Source organism: Lynx rufus, unplaced genomic scaffold, assembly GCF_022079265.1.
Source record: "Lynx rufus isolate CCGP_SWC_20201006 ecotype Redwood Valley unplaced genomic scaffold, mLynRuf1.p SCAF_1, whole genome shotgun sequence".
In the NCBI taxonomy this organism is placed as follows: Eukaryota; Metazoa; Chordata; class Mammalia; order Carnivora; family Felidae; genus Lynx; species Lynx rufus.
The window spans coordinates 177312478-177335488 of record NW_025814823.1 but is presented as its reverse complement, the minus strand read 5'-3'; the positions used below and the strand labels follow the sequence as shown (position 1 = coordinate 177335488).

General features: G+C 44.1%; 2 protein-coding genes across 2 annotated transcripts in view; one reads left to right on the top strand and one right to left on the bottom strand.

Moving 5' to 3' along the window:
- Nucleotides 1–870, bottom strand: part of STK10 (serine/threonine kinase 10) — a 117353-nt gene extending 116483 nt beyond the window's left edge. The window contains exon 1 of the mRNA XM_047091174.1: nt 415–870. Within this exon, the coding sequence (XP_046947130.1) occupies nt 415–570 (156 nt within the window). The 5' untranslated portion in view covers nt 571–870. The remainder of the gene's footprint in view (nt 1–414) is intronic.
- Nucleotides 871–11712: 10842 nt separating this feature from the next.
- Nucleotides 11713–17943, top strand: EFCAB9 (EF-hand calcium binding domain 9). Its single transcript, XM_047076713.1, has 5 exons — nt 11713–11848; nt 15487–15635; nt 16581–16757; nt 17487–17627; nt 17875–17943. The coding sequence occupies exons 1-5, from the start codon at nt 11713–11715 to the stop codon at nt 17941–17943; spliced, it is 672 nt and encodes a 223-aa protein (XP_046932669.1).
- The last annotated feature ends 5068 nt before the right edge of the window (nt 17944–23011 follow it).

Sequence of the window (23011 nt, the reverse complement as noted above, 5' to 3'; positions counted from 1 at the left end):
GTTTCTCGGTCTCCACGCCTCGGCATTCTCACAGCATCTGTGTGGCCTTACAAAGTATGCCTAGAATCCGTTTTACGGCGGATGCCTCGTCTCGGATGCCAAGGTCCTATAAGCGCCCCTTTGTCTCCCCCTGCGGCGCCGAGCGCGGTGCCGGACGCACAGGAAGTACTCAGAAACGAGCTGGGGGCAGCGGCCGTGACCAGAGGGGGCGCCCAGCACGGAGGGACCAGCCGGGCTGAGGGAGGGTCTCCCCAAAGAACAAGGGTCACGAGGACCGAAGCGCGGAACCCCGAGTTCAGGGCCGGCAGCCCCTCTGCGCCCTTCTGAGCCGGGGCCAGGGCTGATCCGGGCCCGCGCCCCTTCCTTCCGGACCCGGTCCACGCGCCCGGGGCCACCCATCCCCAGCGCCCTCACCTTGTAAACCTTTCCGAAGGCGCCGTCGCCCAGCTCGCCCACGATCTCCCACACTTCGTTGGGGTCCACGTCCCGGCGGACGTGCTCATATTCGCGGGACTTTCTCTTCTCGAAGGTAGACAGGCGCAGGATGCGACGAAAATTGGCGAAAGCCATGGCTGGGGGCACGCGAGCCGGGGGGCGAGGTGGCGCCGGCTCCGGCTCGGGCTCAGGCTGTGGCTCCGGCGGCCGCGAGGAGGAGGGGCTGGAGGACGCCGCGGCGCTCGGGGGTTCTCCCCAGACCCGCCCTTCCCCGCAGCCCGTCCCCGGTCAAGTGCGCCCCGGGCTGCGCGCGGCGGGAGCACCCGGAACCGCGCAGGCGGCCGCGGTCCCCGCCCCCACTCGGTCCCGTCCCCGGGGCCGCCTCCCGACTGCCCGCCCAGTTCGCGCCGCGCCCCCACCGGGGCTCGGGACGCGTTCTGGGGACCTGGCCCCGCGCCCACCCACGGCCCGGCTCCACCTGCCGCTCCCCGGCAACGCCCGAAGACCCCTTAATTGGCTGCGGGCGCTCCCCGGCTCCGCCCGTCGCCGCAGGGCACTCTGGAAACTGTAGTCCCCTGCGCGCCGCCCGCCCGCGAGCTGCGGGCTGGGCTTTAACAGAGCTTAGGGCATCCTTCCGCAGGACCGGCTCGGGTCTGCGAGGCCAGCCACGCCGCGTGGCTCTCAAAATGTCTGTGGGGGCGAGAGGGGAAGCAAATTGGCTTTCGCGAACGCCCACTGATTTGTTGTCCAAAGGCCAAGAAGGTGAAAGGCATCATTAATCACTTAATCTGTCCCGCAACTACTCCGCAAGCCTGCTCTGCTCGCGCCCACTTTTCAAGTGAGGACTCCCGGCGGGCAAAGGCACCAGCCCCAGGCTGCACATCCCGTTGGCGGATCCAGTGCGGTTTCCTCGGCGTGGTGCTGCCTCCTAGTGCACGAAATGCTGCGCCCCTTGCGGCCGCCGTCAGTCCCCGGAGGCCTGGGCTTCCTCGCTGGTTTCCTGCTTCCCAGGGGCTCTTCCCGAACAGGATCCACAAACCGGTCAGCATTAGAGGGCTGGGGGAAAGAACTTAATTATCACATGCTTTATGATGGATCTTAAGGTATATATGCATATTAAGTAAAACCTTTCTTAGTCTTAATTTCCCAATTTTAAAAAATGAGCTCATTACAGATAGAACTGAAGTTTGCTTTGACCACCATCATCTTTGATCCTGCCTGTTTGACACGCTCCACTGCCACTGTACCAGCTACTGTTCGCTGTCACTGGGACAATGATACTTTTATCTAATCTACAAGGTAGTTCTGTGAAAATTGATAAAAAGAAACCTCACTAGAGCGGAGTCCTGAGGCTAGAAGGGGGATCTGGCAGCACTTGATGTCAATTACAGAAAAATTGTCAATTGCAAACCCCAACGTAAGAATATTCAACAGGAAAACCATCAATTACAGGGCCCAACAGGGAAAGATGCATATTGCATCTTGGGGAAGAAATTGACTACCCTGGTAACTCAGTCAATGGAAAACCATTATCACCCCAAACTCTTGCTTTTCTCTGATGGGATTTCCTTCCAAACAATTCTCTCCAACTTTCTCCTTCTCCATAAAATAAAGTTATTTTCCTTCGTCTGTTGTATTTGCCTATGGTTTTGCCTTAGCGTGCATGTCCTGAATTGTGATTTTCTTATATTCTTGTATAAACCCATTTTGCTGGTAAAAACAAAAACAAAAAACCTGGCCACTTTATTTTTTATATTACATTTCCAAATAAAGCATGCTGAGGGGTAGGCAGACTGGATTATAAATCTACCTCATAATCAAATAGCATTTCAGGGAATGTCACTCTCCGGGAATCCCCACCCCTACAGAGAATGCCAATATTGAGATGTTTTCACCCCTTCTTGAGCAGGGTGCAAATATGAAGTGTAGTTCTTAGTTTGGAAAACTAACTAAAGAACCCTGGGATGCTGGTGGTGGTCTGCACAACACGTTCCCTGAGTAAAGGTTGCCAAGAGGTTTGAAAGGTTCCAACACCTTCCCGAGCAGTTAGAACTGTAGAGGGTCTTTGCCACTAAAAGAAGGAAAATTCTCACTGAGAAAGCCAATGTTTCAACCTCCCCAAACAAGCTGAAAGGCGGGTCTTTCATTAGTTTCTGTCCATTTGACCAACTCCACGAAGAGGGTGAGGGGACAAAGGGGAAGTCTTTCCCACTGGGAAGTGGAGATTGTGACTTTGCAGAAGCTGTAGGTCTGAGGGGATGAGAGGTCCAAGCCTTAGCTCATCCCCAGGCCTGCACCAACCCAGGTGCACCAACCCAGGGCTCTGTGACTGGCTCTGTGATCACTCCAGAAAGAAATGAAATGAGAAACAAAAATGGAGAGATTCATCCAAATGCATTAAGTGAAAGAAGCCCAACCCAAAAGAACACATATGATTTCGCTGATACGAAATGTCTGGAAGAGGCAAAAGACCACATATTTTAAGGTTCTATTTTCATGAAATATCTAGAAAAGGCAAACTCACAGAGACAGAAAATAGATTAATGTTGCTATGAAATGGGGATTAACTGTAAATAGACATGAAGAACCTTACTAGGGTGATGAAAATATTCTAAAGTTGGAGTATATGGGCATGTGGGTGGGTCAGTTGAGAGTCGGACTCGACTTCAGCTCAGGTCATGATCCGAAGGTCATGGGATCAAGCCCAGAGTTAGGCTCCAGGCTGAGTGTGGAGCCTGCTCAAAATTCTCTCTCTCTCTCTCTCTCTCTCTCTCTCTCTCTCTCTCCCCCCCCCCCCCACTCTCCCTCTCCCACATTCATGCACTCTCTCTCTAGGAATAAATAAATAAGATTATGGTGATGATGTCACAACTCAGTAAATTTTCTAAAAATCACTGAATTGAGGGGCGCCTGGGTGGCTCAGTCGGTTAAACGTCTGACTCTTGGTTTGTGCTCAGGTCATGATCTCACAGTTTCTGAGATCAAGCCCCGTGTCAGGCTCTGCACTGACAGCACAGAGCCTGCCTAGGATTTGCTCCCTCTCCCTCTCCCTCTGCCCCTCTCTCTTTCTCTTTCTCTCTCTCAAAAGAAATTAAATAAATAAATAAATATCACTGAATTGTACACTTGAAATGGGTGAATATTACGACATGTAAACTGTACTTCAATAAGGTTGTAAGAAATCAAACAGGTTCAACAAAACTAGAGGAACATTTCAGAAGTAACTAGTAGACTAGTCAAAAAAAAATTTTAAAGAGAGGAAAAATATTCACCGGAGACAAGGAAAAAAGAGATATAATATTGGGTACCGTAAAGGTTTTTAAATCACAAAATGATATTTTAAACAAATTTATGTGAATACATTAAAAAAAAATTAAGTGGTCTCCTTACCCAACATGGGGCTCAAACTCACAACCTCAAGATGGAGTCACATGCTCCTTGACGGAGCCAATCAGGCGCTCCAACATAAATAAATTGTAATCTACATGAAATTGGTAATCATGTGCAAGAAAATAGAAATGATATAAGTAATATATATAAATGATGTGTAAAGATACATAATTTCTTGTTTTAATGTTTATTTTTTTAATTTTTTTAAAATGCTTTTATTTATTTTTGAGACAGGGAGAGACAGAGCATGAATAGGGGAGGGTCAGAGAGAGAGGGAGACACAGAATCCGAAACAGGCTCCAGGCTCTGAGCTGTCCGCACAGAGCCCGACGCCGGGCTCGAACTCACAGACCACGAGATCATGACCTGAGCCGAAGTCAGCCGCCCAACCGACTGAGCCACCTGGGTGCCCCTATGTTTATTTTTGAGAAAGAGAGTGCAGGGGAGAGGCAGAGAGAGAGGGAGAGAGAGAATCCCAAGCAGACTCTGAGCTGTCAGTGCAGGGCCCAACCCAGGGCTCTGTCTCACAAACTGTGAGATCAGGACCTGAGTGGAAATCAAGAGTCGGACACTTAACTGACTGAGCCACCCGGGTGCCCTATAAATATACATAATTTGAATAAGAAACAAATGCCTAAATAAACTAATAGCCAATAAAGGAAATAAAAAATCAAAAGTCTATACCTACCGAAAGACATCAGGTTATGTAGCACGACAAATGATTTCCCCCTATACGTATTCTTTTTGTTTTGTTTTGTTTTGTTTTTCTCTGTTTATATACTTTTTTTTATATTTATTTTTGAGAGAGAGAGAGAAAGAGAGAGAGAGACAGAGTGCAAGCAGAGAGAGATGGAGACACAGAATCCAAAGCAGGCTCCAGGCTCTGAGCTGTCAGCACAGAGCCCAGCACGGGGCTTGAACTCACGGACCGTGAGATCATGACCAGAGCCAAAGTCCAACACTTCACCCACTGAGCCACCCAGGCGTCTCTTCATATACATTTTTTAAGAAGATAGGAAAGGGGCGCCTGGGTGGCGCAGTCGGTTAAGCGTCTGACTTCAGCCAGGTCACGATCTCACGGTCCGTGAGTTCGAGCCCCGCGTCAGGCTCTGGGCTGATGGCTCGGAGCCTGGAGCCTGTTTCCGATTCTGTGTCTCCCTCTCTCTCTGCCCCTCCCCCGTTCATGCTCTGTCTCTCTGTCCCAAAAATAAATAAACGTTGAAAAAAAAATTAAAAAAAAAAAAAAAAAAGAAGATAGGAAAAAAAGGAATTCTACTCATTTTATGAAATAAGATTGACCACAACTAGATAAGGACAGTAAAAGAAAATTATAGGCTATTTTCACTTATGAATTAAATGAGAGAAAAATTAATTACTAGCCAGATGAAACCAGAGGTGAATAAAAACATCATGACCAAGAAAGGTTTATCCAGGAGTACAAGAACGGTCTTACATAAGACCGTTATCAATGTAAGACATTGCACTGACAAAGGAAAAAAGAAAATCACAGTCACAACATAGAAAAAGCATTTGACACCATTCTTAGGTCGGATTCCCCCAGACGGAAGGATCAGGATTTGGGTACAAGTAGTTTATTTGGGAGGTGATGCCAGGAGGCACCAGTAGGGAATGGGAGGCATGAAGCCAGTAAAAGATGGACTTTGGGGCTCCTGGGTGGCTCTGTCAGTTAAGCACTCGACTTCAGCTCAGGCCATGGTCTCACAGTTCATGAGTTCAAGCCCTGCATCGAGCTTCAAGCTAACAGCACAGAGCCTGCTTGCGATTCTCTCCTTCTCTCTCTCTCTCTCTCTCTCTCTCTCTCCCTCTCTGCTCCTCCCCCACTCTCTCTCAAAATGAACTTGTAAAAAAAAAAAAAAAAGAAAGAAAGAAAGAAGATGCACTTTGGAGCTGATTACTACTGCAGCCACCTGGGGCTAAATCCCACTGGGGAATTCTGGAACCCAAGACACAACACACTTCAGAGTCAACTCACCCAAGAGGCAAGGAAATGGGAAGTTTTCCCCCAAGCCCCATCTGTCCTTGGCCAAGGGCTGCTCCCTTGGGCAGCACTTCCAGCATGCCCTCCTTGAGGGACAAGAAAACACCCCTAAGTTGAGAGATGTCACGGGGCTTTGTACAGCTTCTACTACAAGTCTTTACATTTCCTATTTCTTGTCCTTTCCTATAGCATTTGCTAGGGGCTCTAGCCATATGTTAGTTACACAGTAACAGCGAAGATGGGAATTTTTGTCTTGGTCCAACATTTAATGGAAAAGGGTTTAAAGTGTCTCCTCCAGGTATGATATTTGTGAAAGCATGGTGGCAAATGATTTTTACACAAAAAGAAGCTTCCTGCTATTCCTAATTTGCTAAAATTTTTTTTATCATAGCATATCGTTTTTATATCATCTATAAAGTAGAACGTTAGCAAATATTTTTATGCATTTATCATATGTCAATCGTATAGTTAATCATATGATTTTTCTCCCCTAGCCTATAAACATGGTGAATTTCACTGGGGCGCCTGGTTGGCTCAGTCGGTTGGGCGTCGACTTCGGCTCAGGTCATGATCTCGTGGTCCGTGAGTTTGAGCCCTGCATCAGGCTCTGGGCTGACAGCTCAGAGCCTGGAACCTGTTTCGGATTCTGTGTCTCCCTCTCTCTCTGCCCCTCCCCTGCTCATGCTCTGTCTCTCTCTGTCTCAAAAATAAATAAATGTTAAAAAAAAATAAATAAAAAAAATGGTGAATTTCATTGATTAAAATATTCTTGCATTCCCGGAAAGTAAGTATTTTGCCTGGCAAATCTTATATTTAGGATTTTTGTATCTATGCTCACAAGTCAAATGGGTCTATACTTTTCTTGTGCTGCCTTTATCTGGTTTTAAAATCAAGATAATGTTAAAATAAAAAACAAATGGAGACCAGGCTTGCTTGAAAATTCTTCAGCAGACAAAACCATTTTAGTCATACAAATAAAGCTTAATTTAGCTTATTTTGCAAGACTAACTTGACCTGGGTCATTTCTTGCATATGCCTCTGGAAATCACAAGCAAAAGTTGAACTGTTTCCCAAGGTTAATAGGTGGTAACCAACTGACCATTTCCTTATCATTTAAGAATATTCTAATAACAAATCACTGTGGGAAATAGTCACTACTTTCTCACTATATAAACTGCTTTTTAACAATATACTCCTGAACCTCATTCCATGTTTTGGTTTGAGTGTTCCTGGTCTGAGAACTGTATTTTTGGTGTTTGCACAATATATTTTACTAATTACTACTTAAGTGATGTGTCAGTTTCACTGCTATTATTCCTGAATTTTTTGTAAGATTTTATTTTATTTTTTACATTTTTTAACATTTATTTATTTTTGAGAGAGAGACAGAGTGAACACGAGCAGGGGAGGGGAAGAGAGAGAGGGGAATAGAGGATCTGAAGCAGGCTCTGTGCTGACAGCTCGAACTCACCGACTGTGAGATCATGACCTGAGCCGAAGTCGGATGCTTAACCAACTGAGCCACCCAGGTGCCCTTAAGATTTTATTTTTAAGTAATCTCTACACCTGCCATGGAGCTCGAACTTACAACTCCAAGATCAAGAATTGCATGCTCTACCAGTAGCCAGGTGCCCCTCTTGTCTCACTTTTTTTTTTTTAACGTTTATTTATTTTTGAGACAGAGAGAGACAGAGCATGAACGGGGGAGGGTCAGAGAGAGGGAGACACAGAATCGGAAGCAGGTTCCAGGCTCTGAGCTGTCAGCCCAGAGCCCGATGCGGGACCCGAACCCACAGACCGCAAGATCATGACCCGAGCCGAAGTCGGCCGCTTAACCGACTGAGCCACCCAGGCGCCCCCTTGTCTCACTTTTTGATGGCAGTTTATTATTCGCTTTAGACATTGCAAATATCTCTCTGATTTATCATCCATTAACTTTGTAAACAGTGTCTTCTATTGAGCAAATATGCTTAATACTGATGTGATTGAATTATTTGTGTCTAATTTTTGTAATTTTTAAAAATCAACTTTATTGAGGTTTAATTTACATTCAAGAAAAATGCACCCATTGTGAGCACACAGTTCTCGGAGTTCTGACAAATGTATATGCCCATGTAACTGTCACCAGAGTCAAGGTACAGAACTTGTCCATCATCTGAGAAAATTCCTTCTGCTTCTTCACCAGGCAATCCCCATTCACACTCCTGGCCCCAGCAACAGCTAATGTTTTCTGCCACCATATATTGGAATTGTCTTTCCTAATTTATCATCTAAGTGGAATCATATTCTTTTTTAAATTAATTTGTTTATTTTGAGAGAGAGGGACAGACGGTGCATGAGCAAGAGAAGGCAGAGAAAGGGAGAGAGAGAATCCCAAGCAGGCTCCGTGCTGTCAGCATGGAGCCCCGTTCGGGGCTCCGTATCACGAACCGTGAGATCGTGACCTGGGCTGAAACCAAGAGTCGGACGCTTAACCTACTGAGCCACCCAGGCGCCCCCAGTATGTGCTCTTTTAAGTCTGGCTTCTTTTCACTCATGTTGTTGCAATATTTAATGGTGGCTGCCAGGAGAGGAGTATAAGGCCTCCACTAGTTCCCCAGAAGTGCAAAAGCAACCGCCTTCAAAGCAAAAGCTTTATGCTATTGGGAGAGGAGAACAAAACCCCTCCCTCCCAGGGCCCAGGTAAAGACCTCTGGCTCTTACCTTGGGCAAAGGGAAGGGTCCTTTGTCTTTTTGTGCGGTCACTCAGGAACTCGGCTGATCTGACGGAGCACCAGGTCTTGAATGCTACCAATTACCATGGCATTGGCAAAGAGTTCTGATATTCCAAGAGTCGTTACAGTAGCTAGCAGCACTCACTCTGACTACAACGCTGGAAAAATGCGGTTAAATATGACACGGTTTCTTCTCCCTCCTCCCAGCGGCAGCAGATCTTTCCCTTGGTAGCTCCTGGTGAGTTCTGAGGGCACCTGCAGCTAGAGTCCTCATATGACGTTATTTTTAGTGTCGTATACGGTAAATACTCATTTAGATTTACTCACTCATTTTCAATTTCTGGTGCTCTTGTTCCCTTCCTGAATTTCTGTGTTTCCATGTGGGATTATTTTTCTGTGCCGGAAGAATTCACTTGTGGGTGTTATTTTTCTCAGTGTTTATGTGTATGGGTTTAGTTTGCTAATGTTTTCTTTAGAATTATTGCATTTATGTTCATGAGTGAGATTTGTAACTTTCCTTTCTTATACTGATTTGCCATGTGTTGGCATGCAGATAATATTAGACACATAAAATGAGTTGCAGAGTTTCCTCTCTTCATGATTCTTCAGAAGACTAGTAAAGCTGTTGTACCCCCATTTTTTTTTAAAGTAAACTCTATGCCCAAGGTGGGGCTGGAACTCACAACCCCAAAATCAAGAGTCATGCGCGCTGGGTGCCTGGGTGGCTCAGTCGGTTGAGCATCTAACTTCAGCTCAGGTCATGATCACATGGCTCATGGGTTTGAGCCCTGCATCAGGCTCTGTGCTGACAGCTCAGAGCCTGGAGCCTGCTTCGGATTTCATGTCTCCTTCTCTGCCGTTCTCCTGCTCGTGCTCTGTCTCTGTCTCTTTCTCAAAAATTAATAAACATTAAAAAAAAAAGTCATATGTTTTACTAACTGAGCCAGCCAGGTGCCCCGCATGTTGTACAGTTTAAACTCACATAATGTTGGGGCACTTGGGTGGCACTTCCATTCAGGTCATGATCTCACAGTCGTGAGTTTGAGCCTCGCATAGGGCTTGCGGCCGTCAGTGCAAAGCCTGCTTCAGATCCTTTGTCTCCCTCTCCTGCCCCTCCCCGACTCGTGCTGTCTCAAAAATAAATAAACATTAAAAAATTTTTTTCACTCCGTGTCGTATGTCAATTGAATCTCAATAGAGTTCGAAAAAAGAATTGTAAAATAGCTAATTAAAAAGTATATTGATTACAAATTGAAATAACATTTCAGACACACTGGGTTAAATGTTATCAAAATTAATTTCACTTCTTTTTACTTTTTAAAAAAATGTGGCTACTAGAAAATTTCAAATTATGTACGTGACTCATATTTGTGGCTCACGGTGTATATTTATTGGACGTAGATATTTTAGCTTTTGAAGATTTTAAGTAATCTCTACACCCAACATAGGGCTTCAAACCTACAACCCCAAGATCCAGAGTCACAAGCCCCACCCACTGAGCCAGCCAGGCGCCCCTAATTTAGCTTTTTAGAGCTGTGTATAGTATTCTTATATGTATTTTGAACTCTTCCACATCAATAATTGTTCCCTTCCTCGTTCTCAGTTTTAGAAATCTTTTTATCACACTTGCCAAAAGTTTATCTGTGTTTATTGGTCTTTCCCTAAAACCAGCTTTCATGCTAGACCTAGCCATGAGTTTATAGAAAATACAGGAGACAGAGGAATGTGTTAACACATTGGAGAGAAAATCTGCAAAAACCAGAATGTTTTCTTCTACACAACAGTCTGGATTCTTCAACAAATAAATTTCAAGAAAAAGAAAAGAGGAGCCTAAAGATATTAAGAAACAGACTAAAGTAATACTTAGATCTGTTTGGCTTCCTGACTTAAATAAATCATCTATTAAAAATCTAAAAGGGGCACCTGGGTGATTCAGTTGGTTGAGTGTCTAACTCTTGATTTCAGCTCAAGTCCTGATCCCAGGGTTGTGGGATCAAGCCCTGGGTCGGGCTCCCTGCTCAGCATGGAGCCTGCTTGGGATTCTCTCTCTCTTTCTCTCTTTCTCTCTCTCTCTCTCTTTCAAATGAATTGAAATTTGTTTAAAAAAAATTTTTAAATACAGAAAAATTTAAAAAATTAAAGAAAGTTAGGAAAACTTGAACGCCGAGTGAATATTTGATGACACTAAGGAATGCTGTTTGGTTTTAGGTATAGAAGGGATAGGTGGTTACGTTAAAAATAAAAGAGTCGCTCTCTTTTTGAAATGTATATTCAAATCTTCACAGATGAGAAGTTATGTCTGGGGTTTGCTTCAAAATAATCCAGTTGGTGGTGGTGGTGGATGGGGGAATAGAGATGAAACAAGATGGGCCCTGAGTTGGTAATTGTTGAGGCTGGATGCTGATTGCATGTAGGTTTTTATACCAATCTCTTTACTTTGTGATATACAGTATTTGCAAATTCCATTATAAATTTTGTGAAAGAAAAAAACAGGCCTTGGGGCATCTGGCTGGCTCAGTCAGTGGAGCACGTGACTCTTCTAAAAAAATTTTTTCTGTCTCAAAAATAAATAAAAACATTAAAAAATAAAAATAAAAATTAGGGGAGGGGAGGCGCCTGGGTGGCTCAGTCGGTTGAGCGTCTGACTTCGGCTCAGGTCACGATCTCGCAGTTCGTGAGTTCGAGCCCCGCGGCGTCGGGCTCTGTGCTGACAGCTCGGAGCCTGGAGCCTGCTTCGGATTCTGTGTCTCCCTCTCTCTCTGCCCCTCCCCTGCTCATATTCTGTCTCTCTCTGTCTCAAAAATAAATAGAAACGTTAAAAAAATTTTTTTAAATAAATAAATAAATAATGTGTGTGTGGGGGGGGGGTCTTTATTTTGAGAGAGAGACAGAGTGTAAGCAGAGAGTGTTCTCGCATTCATTTCTAAACAGTCTGTGATTTTCGGTTACAACTGGTGATGTGGTGGCAGAGGAAAACCAAGGTAGCGAGAGATTTAAGACCACAGATACTACCAGCCAGGCCAGAGGACTGGGAGGAAGCAATTTTAATTTTTTTACTGACTGCTTCCTGTGATGTCTCTGCCTACTCCCAGAGCCTCTCTCGAGCCAGCATTCTAGTTCCAGAACCCTCCTCTGTTCCAGGTCGCCCGCGCCTTCGACCTCCGGAACGCCACGATGAAACTGAAGCAGGGCTCGTTTCTGTGGTACCTCTATCTGGACAAGCTATACTGCCTGTTATCCGTGAGGAACGTGAAGGTCTTGGTGGAGTATTTTCACCTTCTCGACGTGCACCACAACAACACCTTGAACGGTCAGTGCTTTCAGCCACGTCTGCTCTGAGATGTCACCTGGTTTTTAACTAATGTGCAGGGTCACTCGCGGAGCTGGGAACGGCCTGATTAACAGAGATGCATTTTACCTCTCAGTGAGGCAGGGAGAAATGGCCAACTGAGACTTGACACTGGGGGCGGTTGCGGGAGGGGGAGAAGGTTGCGGGCTCTGGGGTGAAATTCTGGCGCTCCTTCGTGGTTTGGAGAAGGTATCATCACCTTCTTTGAGTATTGTTTTCCTCGTCCATACATGAGGCTCCTAGTAAAAAAAAAAAAAAAAAAAAAGATAATCAGATAATGTATGGAAAACGTTTAGCACAGTGCCTGGCACATGGTAAGAACTTAGTGTTTGTTATTATTATAATTATTCCTGGGGGCTGAGTCCCATTCAGGCATTAACCCTTAAGACCCCCTAACAAGATCTCTCATTTGTCAAATGGAAGGTTTGAGTCAGTAATCTGCAGGATCCCTTCTAATTCCTGGTACTTGTGACCAAGTATTGACAATCTCAACCCTGCCTTTGAATGCATAAACTAATAGACCAGTTAAAATACTTTAAGCTTGTTTCATTTTGTTTTGTTCTTAAGGACCAGGTATAAGCAAAGTATCCTAACCATTCCTCGTGACCTGAAGGAAATAAATGCCATTTGTGAATAAGGTGTTTCTTCCGTAAAGATTTGTTAAGAGTTTACACGATCTTTAAAAAATGCTTAAAAGACACCTTCATTTTCTCATAATTTCATGTCTCAGTTTTTCTCTTTACATACAGATGTACACATAGTATGCCACCAAATCTCCGCACTAACCCCGACCTAGATAAGGCAAGTGTAGGGCACCTTGCTGTAAACAGAAAAGCTGGGACTGAAACCCAGGGCTTTCTGATCACAAAGCCTACGCTCATAATCTCACTGGAATATTTGCTGAGAAGTCTGATCTCCCTAGTAACTAAATCACTCCCTGATGATGCAGTGCCTGAGAGATAAAGTCACACTCCTGTCTTCTGGTCACCAAGGGATTGGATAGTGACCTGACAGAGTGAAGGCAACAGCCTTAAGTTTTGCCTTCCAGGGAGGCAGTGACATAAGGCTTTGGACACTTGAGTGGGCCAGAGCCAGATGCTTTTTTTTTTTTAATGTTTTTTATTTATTTTTTTTTAATTTTTTTTTTCAACGTTTATTTATTTTTGGGACAGAGAGAGACAGAGCATGAACGGGGGAGGGGCAGAGAGAGGGAGACACAGAATCGGAAACAGGCTCCAGGCTCTGAGCCATCAGCCCAGAGCCTGACGCGGGGCTCGAACTCACGGACTGCGAGATCGTGACCTGGCTGAAGTCGGACGCTTAACCGACTGCGCCACCCAGGCGCCCCTAATGTTTTTTATTTTTGAGAGAGCACACGTGAGGGAGGGTCAGAGAGACAGAGAGAGAGAGAGAGAGAAAGGAGACACAGAATCCAAAGCAGACTCCAGACTCCCAGCTGTCAGCACAGAGCCCAACGCGGGGCTTGAACTCGTGAACTATGAGATCATGACCCGAGCTGAAGTTGGACGCCTAACTGACCAAGCCACCCAGGCGCCCCGAGCCAACTGCTTTAAAAACAGTATTTGTTAAGTAGCTACTATATCCCACACTAAAACATTTCTCCAGGAGCAACTACACAAAAAACACTGTGTATATACATAATGTGCTATTCCCACGTGTTCGTACCTGGTGGGGTGTGGGGAAGGAACATCAAGAGACCATCAGATTCTTCTCAAATCATGACACTGTGGGGACACCTGGGTGGCTCAGTCAGTTAAGCGTCCAACTCTTGGTTTTGGTTCAGGTCATGATCTTGTGATTTGTGAGTTTGAGCCTCACATTGGGCTCCATGCTGATGATGCGGAGCCTGCCGGGAATTCTCTCTCTCTCCCTGTCCTGTGCACTCTCTCAAAATAAATAAACTGTTAAAAAATCGTTTAAAAAATCATGACATTGTGATGACTGGTTCGCTATGCTCTTCAGCTGGGACTCCAAATGACATACATGTTTTATGTATTTATTAGAGCCACATTTTACGCAAGAGATAGTTTCTGGAATCAGCGGGTAAAGGGATATCACATATTCACAAAGTTACACTTCAAAATCCCTGGTTACCATGGGTGATTTGCATACACAATCTGGAAGCCACATGCTGTTATATAAATGTGTCACCATGTTGGTTTCTTCCATCTTGTACTCCCTGAGACAGATGATTAGTGAGTAGAATTTCTGGCAAAAACCTTCCTTGTTTTTTTTTTTTAAATTACAGTATTTTTTCTCTGTATATGATTGAATACATATGTATTAATTAATCTGCAACAGATATGGCATCACTATGGAAAGAGCAAGGCAGAGTCAGACTCTGAATCCCAGCTCTGTCACTCCAAGTAGGGTCCACGGACCAGCAGCAGCCATATCACCTGGGAGCTTGCCAGAAGTGTAGACTCAGGGGGCGCCTGGGTGGTTCAGTTGGTTAAATGTCTGGCCCTGATCTCGGCTCAGGTCATGATCTCACAGTTATGAGATCGAGCCTCACATCAGGCTCTGCACCGACAGCTCGGAGCCTGCTTGGATTCTCTCTCTCCCTCTCCCTCTCCGCCTCCCCCACTCGTGTGTACACGCTCTCTTTCTCTCAAAATAAACTTTAAAAAAAAGAAAGAAATGTAGGCTCAGTCCAACACCAGATTTCTTGAATCAGAATCTGTATTTTTACAAGATTCTCAAGTGAACGGTATGCTCATTACAGTTACACAAGTACTGAAATAGACTAGTTACTATCTGAGGCTTATTTTAAACGAGTATCATAACACTTTCCCTGTAGGGTTGTCAGACTTCAATGAAATGTGGCATTTAAAGCACCTAGAATCTAACGTGTTCAGTGATTGCTCTTTCCCCCATAGCCAAATCCATTTGCTTTATAGAAGCATGAGGAATACTGATCCTTTTTTTTTGAGAGAGAGTGTATGCATGAGCGGGGGAGGGACAGAGGGAGAGAGAGAGAGAGAGAGAGAGAGAGAGAGAGAGAATCTTAAGCAGGCTCCACACTCAGTGCAGAGCCCCATGCAGGGCTCAATCCCAAGACCCTGAGATCATGACCTGAGCTGAAATCAAAAGTCGGACACTTAACAGACTGGGCTATCCATGCTACCCGGTACTTATCTAAACATGATTTTTAAATTTCTCATTTTGATGACCTCAAGTGAAAGACCCTTGCACAATGTCAGTTTCTCCAAGAAAGTGTCCTGGGCTCCCAGTGAGAATTAACCTCTTCCATGTAGGAAGAGCACTCCATGCCCTTTACTGGTTACGGACACACATCTGTCTGCTCAGTCGAGCGCAGGAGCCGGGGTGGAGAATCAAGCCCAATCTACTATCTCCTGCCCCACAAATCTGGGCACAGTGCTTTGTCACACAGCTCAAGGGCAATTACGACTGGAGGCGTTGTGGAAGGAACAGTGACAAAGCCAGAAACAGTGTTACCATGACTATTCCCAGGTGGGCAAGCTTCCAACAGCTGCTACCGTTTCTGTGGCTCCCGCTTGTTTAGCATTTGGAACAGTTTCGGAACAATCCAGCTCTGCATCTCCCCACCTTAACAGATGTGCTGTTTTACCACTTCCTTCATCATGTGACTAACTGGAAACGGAGGCAGATCATGATTGTGTTTAACATGCTGGACTGGAATGCTATGGGCGAGATTGGTTTTGACCAGTTCTACATGTTGGTCTGCATACTGCTGGCACAACAGGTGAGTAACAAGTCAGGATCTGGGGCAGAGGATGCAGAGCGTGGCTGCTGCCGCCATCTTGCTGAAGGTGAACTTGCAGTGAACTAAGACTGCATCAGACTTTGCCTTCCTTCCACTCGAAACAGGAAGAACAAAATGTGGAGAGAATTAGCTTTGGTTCCTAAACTGTCCATTTATAACCTAGAAATTCCCAAGTTAGCCAGCCTCCCTCGCCTGCTGCCCCGCCCATCTTTAGCCCTCCTGCACCCTCTTCCGGAAGATAGATCTCACTCTATCACTTCCCTCCTTGGCATGTCCATCCTTGCCCTTCTTAGAGAGTCACCAGTAATCCCAAGTGCCTCACTCTCTCAATGATCCCTTCTCTCAGAGAATTTTCTGAAGGGGATGAAAGATGGAAATGAGACACGTTCTTCTTTGGGTTCCCACCTTACCTTATATATACTTTCTCGGTGTGTATTTATCTACTTCCCCCTTGGGAAGGAAACTTTTGTGTTCATCATCTTAACATCTTGTGATGTCTCATGGGCAGATTTTCACTCGAAATGCATTCTAGTGACAAGGGTTCTGTCTAGCAGAATTGATCACAGCAGGTGGCATAAGTTCCCCTTGAATGCAGATGCTGAAGCAGGACTTGCCACATTGACCATAGAAAGCTTTCAACCCTGAGCTCCTAGGATTTTGCCTTTTGGTTTTTTGTGTTTTAAGTAGGTTCACACCCAGCACTGAGCCCAATGCGGGCTTGAACTCATGACCCTGAGATCAAGACCTGAGCTGAGATTAAGAGTCAGACGCTTAACTGACGGAGTCGCCCAGGCACCCCTTTGCCTTTTGCTTTTAGTTCTCTGGGAAATGGATAAGTGAATATACTACTCTTGATGCAGCCCAAGTTTTGAAAGTAGCACCAACAACACTGTTCATCTTATTACGTATTTCTTCTCTCAATAGAATCACTTAGAAGAGCAGTTTATCTTCCGCCACTCCCGGCCTGTTTTTGAGCTGCTTGACCTGGAGGGGGAGCTGAGAATTGGTGCAGACAACTTCCACATGTACAACTTTCTCTTCAATATTAAAAAACAGGAACTCAAAGAGCTCTACCACGACTTTGACATCACAGGTGACCGTGTAAGCACAGATTCCCTAAGTGTGATTCCCTGGAAGGCTCTCTGTCCAAAGGCAGAGACAATGTCCTACTGCCTATGATAGACACAGTGGGGAGGAAGATGGGGAAATCCTGTTTGAGCGTGTCATGGCACTGGGAGCAGGAAAAAAAACCCAGAGATTTATAGGCCCGTGAAGAGAGAGGACCGAATACGTGTTATAGCATATAGATGCAAAATTACAGAAGGTTAGAGACGAAAATTTTGTTTAGAAGTTCAGAGAAGTGACTAGATTAATATGGCAGGAGGTGACATTGGGGAAAGAGTGTATAGAGTTAACTAAGTAGAAAGGAAGAAAGTCTCTGGTGGTAACGCAGGAGCAAACTCCTAAGAGGACACAAGTATGGTAAAGACCCTGAATCCTGCCTATTTAAAGAGGGAGTCTATGGCAGGGAAGAGAGTGGGAGCTAAGGTTGAAAAAGATGGATGATACTATGTAGAACCTTGGATGCCAGCCCGAAGCGTCTGGACTGGATGCAGAAGTAAGAAAGTGACCCATGGCTCCTTTGGAGTCTACAATACACTCTCTGTTCCTGGCTCCTAGACGACAATCAGACTATAATTATGTCCTAATTATTGAGCCTCTTCAAGTTTCCAAGTTTTTAAATGAGAAATGATTACAATCCTGTAGTCATCTGAAACAAAGTATCAAATCCTTCCTGAAATAATTTTTCTTTCTTTCCCCCAACAAAAGCGTCTTAATTACAAGGAATTTAAGCTGTTTACTATCTTCACCATGGACAAATACCAGGAGAGGCAGAAAGCAGAGAAAGAGAACGAGGAAAAGAGAAAGAAAGAGAAAAAGGCTCTGCTCAAAAAGAAAACGCAGCATCAGGTTAACGTGACCTCCAAACAGTCTTCTTTTACAAGTAGATCTGAAAGTAGAATGTAAGTAATTACAGCTGTTAACATGCCTAAAAATAAATTTAGAAGATCGAAGTGGGTATCTTTACATTGACTTCTACACATGAAAGGTTCAAATACGTGCTCTTCGATCAGCAAGTTAATCCTTTAATAACTTCTTGACCCCACAATAATGTAACGTGAAGTGCACATGTCTCAGTTCTGTTGCCGCTTTTCAGATCAACACTGCTCCTAAGGTCCCTGTATATCCAAATAATTACAAACACTGGCTGGAGCTAAGCAGCTGAAAGACAATGATACTTTTCCAATGTTTGTTCACTAGTTGTCCAATACTCTCAGAATCCTTTCGATTCTCTCAATCCTTAAGCTAAAACCACCTGGATGCAAGACACTTCAAATTGGTGAAGTGCCTCTACCTGTAAGGGAAAGACATTTTTCCCTCTTTAAAAAAACAACAACAACAACAAAAAGTTTATTTATTTTGAGAGCGAGTGAGCAGGGGAAGGGCAGAGAGAGAGGGAGGAAGAGAGAAAATCCCAAGCAGACTCTGCACTGTCAGTGCAGAGACCGACATGAGGCTCAATCTCATGAACGCTGAGACGATCTGAGCTGAAATCACAAGTTGGACGCTTAACCGACTGAGCCACCCAGGGGCCCCAGGACTTTTAAGGATATAGGGGGCTTGTTCTTCCTAGGACCTAAATTACTAAGTTAGGTGATTAAGCAACTGTACAAATCTACTACGGTAGAATAATTATTACATGTCCTTGTATAATTTTATTTTTTTGTGTAAGTAATGCCTTGAATAATTTTTAAATGATTTTAGTATGGTACTTGTGAATTCGCCCACCTGAATGTACTGTGATATACATATTTTTTTTAATGTTTATTTACTTATTTTTGAGAGACAGACAGACAGACAGACACACACACACACACACACACACAGAGAGAGAGAGAGAGAGAACAAGCAGGGGAGGGAACAGAAAGAGGGAAACAGAATCCCAAACAGGCTCCCAGCTGTCAGGACAGAGCCTGAAGTGGGGCTAAAACTCACAGAATTGTGAGACCATGACCTGAGCCAAAATCAAGAGTTGGACGCTTAACTGACTGAGCCCCAGGCGCCCCTGACTGCACTGTGATATTAATGGTGATAATTACCATTTAGTAAGTAGTTGCTATGGGTTAGGCAGGTGCTTTAGACGCATGAAGTTATTTATACTCATAACCCTGTGAATCAGGTGTTATCCAGAATTTACAGGTGAGGAAATTGAGGCCTAGAGAAATTAACAACCTTTCCCCAAAACACATAGTGTGCTAGTGGTAGGACCATGATTCAAATTGAAGGTCAGTTAGATGCCCGTGCTCAGAGCAAATGATCGGAGTAACTGACTTCAGTTCTAGCAGATTCTGTTTAAATTTCAAGCCAGGATTTCACTGGCTCTGAATCCCCTTCTGCACAATGCTAATTACCACCTCTCCTTCTACCATAAACTTTAGAGGAACAAGTTGGGCAATTAAAGAAATACAGCTCATTTACTATAAACCAGGAATTTCTTAAGGATCGGTTATACATTATAACCAACCATAAGGCATCCAGACTTCATTACCTAATAGCCATCAGAAATCACCTTCAACGTGCAACAGAAAAGAATACTGCTTATCTAAGATTGTGGCTGGTAAGTCAAACTTGCAAGAACACAAATCAAGTTCTTTACCATGAACACACTGTATTTAACATACAAAGCACCTCAGAACAATGCTTCTCTCTTCCTCTGATTTGGTGAAAAGTTTGCAGGTATTCCCCAAGGAGAATACCCTCTGGCAAACAGTTTAGACACTACTGCACAGAGTATTGAACTGAGAGATTGGTATTTAGCTGGAAAATGACAGCTGGAAATCCATCATCATTTCAAAGGGTCTTGCCAATAAGCTTATCTTGGGATAGGTTTCTGCCTCTTTTCTGGAAGCCTAGATAGCTTTTGCTACCAGACAGCCTTAAGATCTACAGTTCTGGGAGGAGAAACTATAATGAGGTCTTAGAAAGGTTTCTCTTTCCTATTTTCCAAGGGCAAAAGTCCTGAGATATATAAAAAGGAACCATGGCATATGTGATTTTTACAGACACAGTCTCTAAAACAATGAAGATACTATACCTTTAACTATTTCAGAATGGGGGTAGGAAGGGAGAAGGGAAAGTTGAAGATAAGTTCATTGGTTTGAATTTTAACTAAATTTTAAACTAAAATTTAAAATAACTTACTCATTTATTTCAGTTAATTTAAAATGAGTATCAAATGACTAAAGTTTCAGGAATGAGTTTTCCCTCCTCCCTGGATATCATTAGGTGACAATAAAAGGTACATGATCCAACTATCAGATGTTTTTAAATCCTTAAAAAAAAAAAATGTTTATTTATTTCTTTTGAGAGAGAGAGAGAGTGAGAGCCTGAGCGGGAGAGAGAGAATCTCAAGCAGGCTCCACACCCCGTGCAGAGACCATGACTGTGAGATCATGACCTGAGCCGAAATCAAGAGTCCAACACTTAACCAATTGAGCCACCCAGGCGCCCCTAAGAAATCCTAAGAGCATTTTCATAAATTGGGCAGTTTAAGAATGGAATCAGGAAACTGAGCATTCAGCTCTGATGGGCCCCAACTGAAACTCTGTGTAAAAACTAAAATTCAATAGCAGGGGTAAAGTGACACTTTGGGGACTAGGGGTACAACAAAGAAAACAATCTGTCAACGTCTATTTTGGAACTTTTTTTCTCAATTACATTACAGGACTTCAAGTTTTTAAACTTTTTTTTTTTTAACGTTTATTATTTCTGAGAGAGAGCAAGCACAAGTGGGGGAAGGGCAGAGAGAGAGGGAGACACAGAATCTGAAGCAGGCTTCAGCTGTCAGCACAGAGCCCGATGTGGGGCTTGAACTCCTGAACTATGAGACTGAAGCCAGTCACTAACTGACAGAGGCACCAAGGCACACCGGGACTTAAAGTTTTTAAAAATGTCTGTGTATGGGGCACCTGGGTGGCTACACTGGTTAAGCGTCTGCCTGATTCCAGCTCAGGTCATGATCTCACAGTTTGTGAGTTCGAGCCCTGCATCGGGGGTGGGGAGGCCTCTGCACTGACAGTTCGAAGCCTGCTTGGGATTCTCCTTCTCTCCCTCTCTCTCAAAATAAATAAATATAAAAAAATAAAATAATAATAACAGAATACAAATGTGTATGTAGATGCTTCAATTAAGTTTATTTCCACAGTGAGTTAATCCACTGTGTCCGGTTGGACCAAGTACATTTACGTATTTTTTGGGTGGTGGTTAACACACTATATTCTATGTCATAGTTAGATTAGAATTTCTTGGTCAGCAAAACACGTGTTGTTCAGGGAGCCTAAGCAATGGGCAGAGCGGCCGCACTTGCAGTGCAGGAGAACGGCAGGCTGGGCTGGGGAGAGGACTACAGTGTCAGCCCCGGAACCCAGCACCACAGGACGGCTTCCTCCACAAACTGTATCAGCTATACAGAGGAAATCATCTTATGTTTAATTTTCATTTATTTTTGAGAAAAAGTGTGAGTGGGGAAGGGGCAGAGAGAAAGGGAAACAGAGAATCCCAAGTGGGCTCCATGCTGACAGGAGAAAGTCCGTTGCGGGGCTCAAGCTCACGAACCGTCAGATCACCACCTGAGCCTAAGTCAGACGCTTAACCAACTGAGCCACCCAGGCACCGCGAGAGGAAAGAATTTTAGAGGAAGCTAAGCAAAGTGAAATCATTTCTCTTCCACTAGTCCTTAGCCCTCTTGTATTATCACTTGCCTCATGCCAAAGACAGAGACTAGAAAAGGCCAAATCAACTCTGCCGACACCTGCCAAAATGGGGCTACCTTCATGAACACCCTTCACAGAGCCAGAGAACAGAAATCACAGGAGGCCAGTTACTGCAAGGGAGGTTATCAGCCACACTCTTCTTTCTTTTCTGTAAATAAAAATGTTAAATCATAACATTTGAAAGTTGGAGGCAGACACAGATATATTTGTTAATTATGTAGTTCAATTAGACCATTAAAAAAGTATAGTCTTAAAAACCATGACAAGGGGCACCTGAGTGGCTCAGTCAGTTACGTGTCGGACTCTTGATTCCCACTCAAGTCACGATTTCAGTCGTGTGGGGCTCTTGCATTGGGTATGGAGACTGCTTGAGATTCTCTCTCGCCCTCTGCCCCTGCCCAGCTTGTGCTCTCTGTAATTAATAAACAAACAAATAAGCAAGCAAATAAGTAAATAAATAGGTGCCCGGGTGGCCAGTTAAGCAACTGACTTTTTTTTTTAACGTTTATTTATTTTTGAGAGAGAGAGAGGATGAGCAGGGGAGGGGCAGAGAGAGGAGGAGACAAAGGATCTGAAGTAGGCTCCTCATCAAGAGGGGAGAGCCCAATGTGGGGCTTGAACTCACAAACCACAAGGTCATGACTTGCGTTTAAGTCAGATGCTTAAATGACCAAGCCACCCAGGCACCCCAAGCAACTGACTTTTGATATCAGCTCTGGTCATTTCATGGTTCGTGGGATCGAGCCTGGCGTCAGGTTCTGCACTGTGTGTGGAGCTGGCTTAGGATTCTCCCTCCCTCTCTCTCTGCCCCCCGCCCCCCACTCATGCACATACACACTCTAACAAACTTAAAAAGCCATAAAATAAGAGTGATTTTTCCCACATCAATGGGAAAAAGAACAATGAAAATTATTCAGTAAGTAGTATCAGGCAAAGTGGGATTAACTAGCTACCTACAAAAACAAAGAAATAAATCTGGGCAGCTACTATATTCCTTGCACCAAAATAATTCCAGATAATGAAACCATAAAACATATTAAAAACATGAGAAAAAAACTTTTATAATCCAGGTAAGACCTTTTGAAGTAAAGAAGAAAACCCAGAAGCCATAAAACACAAGAAGAAAACCCAGAAGACATAAAACACAAGATCCAACCAAGGAAAACTTCAAATTTGTGCATGGTAAATTATCCAAACCAAAAACAAATGGTAATACAGGATAGAAAATGACTAATTCCCTTAATATTTACAAATCAAGAGGATAAGGACCAAAATGCACCAGAAATATGAGCAAACAGACAATTTGCAGGGGGAAAGAAAAAAGGCCTAGAGTAAAATGCTAAACTTCAAAGAAAATATACAAAGTAGGACCACAGGACACAGATTTTCACTTAGATTGTCAAAGATCAAAATGTTGGTTAGGGTATATAGGAAAACAAAAGCAGTCATATTGCTCTAGTGTTAAACTGGTAAAATCTACTTGGAGGGCAATTGTGCTTCTACTCTCTAAATGTACAGACT

Excerpts from the sequence above, each read along its gene's own strand:
- EFCAB9 (XM_047076713.1), top strand. The coding sequence starts at position 11,713 with ATGAAACTGAAGCAGGGCTCGTTTCTGTGGTACCTCTATCTGGACAAG. Across the intron at positions 16,758-17,486 it reads TTGACATCACAGGTGACCGT|CGTCTTAATTACAAGGAATT; the intron begins GTAAGCACAGAT and ends CCCCAACAAAAG. Across the intron at positions 17,628-17,874 it reads AAAAGAAAACGCAGCATCAG|ATCAACACTGCTCCTAAGGT; the intron begins GTTAACGTGACC and ends GCCGCTTTTCAG.